Source organism: Thalassophryne amazonica, chromosome 4 (genome assembly GCF_902500255.1).
Source record: "Thalassophryne amazonica chromosome 4, fThaAma1.1, whole genome shotgun sequence".
NCBI classification, from domain to species: Eukaryota; Metazoa; Chordata; class Actinopteri; order Batrachoidiformes; family Batrachoididae; genus Thalassophryne; species Thalassophryne amazonica.
In genome coordinates, this window is record NC_047106.1 from 23,920,994 (window position 1) to 23,925,687 (window position 4,694).

The following is a 4,694-nucleotide window of genomic DNA, read 5'->3' on the forward strand; positions in this document are numbered from 1 at the left end:
TTTTTTATTTTTTTCCCTGTGCTCGTGAGAGAAAAGAAAAGGAGGGGAGGGCTGCCGCTGGTTTGGAAGAAGGTTCGGGTTCCTTTTCTTTATTATTGTCCCCCGCACGCTGCCCGTGTCCACGTTCTTATCCTGGCTGAGCGGTTAAAATGGAGGCGGACAGATTCGGCGGAGGAGCGAACCCGAACTCCGGAGGTGGCTGCGGCAACAGCAGCGGAGCGGGGCGCAACCCGAACGGGCCCAGAGCAGCACCGGGCCCGGTGACATCAGCTGCGGCGGCCGGGGCGATGGCAGCGGCAGCAGTAGTCGTGCCCGGACCTCCGCAGGCTCGGGAGCAGCAGGACGGGGATCCGGGCATGACGCTTCCCGGAATCCTGCACTTCATCCAGTATGAGTGGGGACGATTCCAGGCCGAGAAATACCGCTGGGAGGCTGAGAGAGACGAGCTCCGGGTAAACCATCATTTAGCTCGCCGAATTTATGCCAGAACTAAAATGTAGCTTCTTTTACTTATTTATCTCGCTTCTGCTTTTTGACCGTCACGTCACACTCGACCTACAATCAGGGTTAAGATGACAAAATGCTAACTGGCTAACGATGCAGCTTTCATATCATTTTTGTTCACAGGATAATAACCACAAAAATATAAACTTAACCTCTCGCAGGTTATGACCCAAAACATATACGTTTGTTATTAATGTAAACTGTTCACAGAAAGCAGTTTTAAGCCTCACCTAAACAGTTAACCGACACTTATTGAGGTTTCAAACTGGTGTCCCGACGGCCGAATGAGGCCTAGAACCAGAACATTACAGTGAGTTTCTCATATCATTAAGGCCGTTGCTGTTGATATGGTATGTACACATTGCTCAAGGAGGATTCAGTGACCCCGAAAGTCACATAATTCTTGTGCATGTGTATGACACTGGCTGTCCACAGAATGACTGAGCACAGCGTTTATGTGGCTGTTAATTCCAAAAAGCAAATTGGGTGTGTTTTCAAACATCATACAGATAGGCCTGGTTCACACGGCAGGATAATTAGGCCGATATCGGACCCGATCTTCCCCTTCCGACAATCTTAAGGACGCCCCAACAATAGACCCTGTGCAATAACGTCACTGGGTACCGCCCCCCCGCCATGTTGGAGGACAAGCAAACACTCCAACATGGTGGACGATGTAGAAAGAAGCGTTGAAGAGAGTGAATATCAAGCTAATTTATGCGCGGAGGATAAAGTTACATACAAAGAAAAGTTGAAAATCACTCAGGGAAAAAAAAGCACGCACCAAACACATTAAAAAGCACACGCACACATGCGCCAAACACTCAGAAAAAAAGCACGCGCCAAACACATTAAAAAACACACGCGCCAAAGACTCGGAAAAAAGCGCGCACCAAACACATTAAAAACACATTAAAAAGCACACACACACATGCGCCAAACACTCGGAAAAAAAAGCGGGCACCAAACACATTAAAACGCACACGCACACATGCAGTGTGGTTACTCAACTGCATGTAGATATTATGACAATTTTGCATATTCTAGGATTTATAAGTGAAATTAATACTGTACATGAAACACACTAGTTAAATAGGGAGACTGACCTTTAATGAAATGATCTGAACAGATCCGTAGATTGGCCAAACTGGACTCGGATGTAAGGTCACTTCTAGCTATCCGTGCTAGCCAGATTGCTCGCCTCTTTGAAGACAGTTCTCGTGTATTTTCTCCTTGATGCTTGATAATTGCCGGTAACCTGAAGAAACTTTGATTAGTTTCCCTGTTCTTACGATTACTACAGCCGATTATACCACAAAAACTCGGCATTTTATCGCAAATATCTGCAGCTAGCTAGTGTGCGTCTGTAGTGTGCGCGTCTTGTTTGTCCCCCAACAAGGCGGAACGGAAGTTTCGTGACATCATTTGCACAGGGTTTATTGTGATGACGCTAAAGATAATCATATCAGATAGTCCTGCCGTGTGTGGTGTGTTCAGAGCGCTCTGATCTGCTTGGAAGGATGTCAGGAGCGCTCCGATCTCAAATCTGGGATATTCAACATGTTGGATTTTTTTGGCCTGATATCGTAGCGTGTGTTGTGTCCTCCGACCAAAACGAGCACGCAGCCTGCTGAATGTGATGTGCAGCCAATCAGAAAGCGAGGTGATGGATGTACGGAGCGGAAAATAAAATCAAAACAGCTGTTCTGACTTACCAGAAAGTCTGGTGGTCGCGCTGTATCCACTCCTTTAAAGGAGACCTGCATTGAAAAAAATGCAGTCAGATTTTTTGAACAAAAAATGACTTACATTTACGTATGAGATCCTTCTGAATGTAGTAAAGTAAATCTGCAAGCCCAGATCTGTCATTCAATGGAGAAATCGTCATTTGAAAATGACAAATTTACAGCTAACATTTAGCCCTCCGCAAATTGTCCCTCTCATCATGGACGCTGCCGAGACGTCACGGACAAGACCCTCTCCCAGCATGCATTGTGCCAATTGTAATTTGTGGATTTACGTTAGTTTGCATCTGCACCCTTTTCTTGTCTTATACGGAAGGATCTACTTTTTTTAAAACTTCATATTGTCTTGTGGCACGTTTGGTGAGTACACATTTCTTTTATTTGTGCTTGAAAATTATTTTGGGGGACTTTTTCATACGCCCGTTTTATTGAGTGGTGTCGCAATGAAAATCTACTGTTTTTCGCCTCCGGTACCATCGCGGGATATGGAGGCGAGACCCGCAAAGAATCCCAGTCATTAAAAATATATAAACCTCTCTCAGCGTCCATGGAGCTCTGGAGCTCCGATTGCCGAGACGTGCGGTGCTGTCGATTTTTGCAGCAAGAAGTCTGTCCTTGCAGCAACAGGTGTGCCGGCCGCTTCGCATTAAAACAGCGAGCGTAATCTCAGGACTTGTGCCAAGTGTGCTGCAGCTGTATTCAGTAGACAGAGAGTGATGCCGGCTGCAAAGCAGACACGGGCGGTGTGAGTGCCCCGCGTCGGCGGTTAACGAGCTCGTTAACGAGCCCGCAGACTTAATAAGCGCAGCGGAGGCAGAGAGCGGGAGAGGAAGAACAGCGCCGATGTCGTTGCTGATCTGAGCACACAGATCTGTATCTCACATTCATTGCAGCTTACTTTTGGATGTTGAAACCAGGACGTGTATAAGTAACATTACTAACAGATAAAATCAATTTCAATGTGGGATCGGACTGAAGGCGGGAGCACGTCATCTTGTCCCTGACGTCATGGAAATGCTACGGCTGTACAAACTGTTTCACAGAGGGATAAATTTTAGCTGCATTTGTCATTTTTAAACAAAGATTTCTCCGCTGAATTACAAATTTGGGCTTACAGATTTACTTTACTGCATTCACAAGGGTCTTATAAATACATATCAGCTATTTCTTTCTGAAATCTGACCACATTTCAATTCAGGTCTACTTTAAAGAGCACCTTTTGTAGTTTTAACAGCTTCAATCGTGTTCGGATTTCTTGAAACTGGGAATTTGTAGTGATTATGGCTTCAAACGTGTTTGATTGCACACCATGTGGGTAAAAAATTGGAAGTGACTTCGTAGCCATTAAACCATTATAATATGTATATTTGTGTGTGAGTGATTGAGATATACGAGGTCTATTAGAAAAGTATCCGACCTTATTATTTTTTTCAAAAACCATATGGATTTGAATCACGTGTGATTACATCAGACATGCTTGAACCCTCGTGGGCATGCGAGAGTTTTTTCACGCCTGTCGGTTACGTCATTCGCCTGTGGGCAGTCTTTGAGTGAGGAGTCGTCCACCCGCTCGTCGATTTTTTTTCATTGTTTAGGAATGGCTCAGAGACTGTTGCTTTGTTTGATAAAAATTTTTTCAAAACTGTAAGGCACAACTGAGTGGACACCATTCAATAAATTCAGCTGGTTTTCGGTAAAAATTTTAACGGCTGATGAGAGATTTTGGTCTGGTAGTGTCGCTTTAAGGACGGTCCACGGCGCCTGACGGCGATCTGCACTTCGAGGCGGCAGCGTCTCGCCGTTTCAAGTTGAAAACTTCCACATTTCAGGCTCTGTTGACGCAGTAAGTCGTCAGAGAACAGAGAACTTTCAGAAGAAGTCGGCATGAGGAGTTTATTCGGACATTCCATTGTTAACAGTCATTTTGTAATGAAAGAACGTGCGGGCAGAGTCGCATGTCGGGCTGGACCCGACCGCGGGGGGTCGCGGCAGGAAAAACACCTCCGTTGGAAATCTTAACGGGCAAGTTGGAACATGCCCAAGCTGTTAAACAATTTCTCAGTTACTCACTTGTTGAAAGCCATTAAAAGCCGCCTGAATTCTACAAATGGTTTTCAACACGGAGGTGTTTTCCTGTCGCGGCGCACACAGATTTGCCGAGTCGTCACGGAAACGACTCGGCGAATTTGCGCGTACGTCTTTCATTAAAAAAATGTCCTTAAACAGTGGAATGTCCGCATAAATTCCTCATGCCGGCCTCTTCTGAATCTTCTCTGTTCTCTCATGATGTCCTGGGTGAATTAAGCCTTAAATTAGGATGTTTTCAGCTCGAAACAGGCCGACGACAGCGCCTGGAAGCGCTGCAGGACGTCCCGCTCCGTGGGAAGTCCTTACACCGACAGAAACACCCCATAATCTCTCATCAGCCGTTAAACTTTTCACAGA

The 4,694-nt window shown here is 45.6% G+C and overlaps 1 protein-coding gene across 1 annotated transcript in view; it reads left to right on the forward strand.

The window, feature by feature from the left end:
* The window catches only part of strn4 (striatin, calmodulin binding protein 4), a 60,988-nt gene continuing 56,294 nt past the window's right edge, over nt 1-4,694 (forward strand). Inside the window, 1 exon segment of the mRNA XM_034168726.1 lies at nt 1-452. Within this exon segment, the coding sequence (XP_034024617.1) occupies nt 150-452 (303 nt within the window). The 5' untranslated portion in view covers nt 1-149.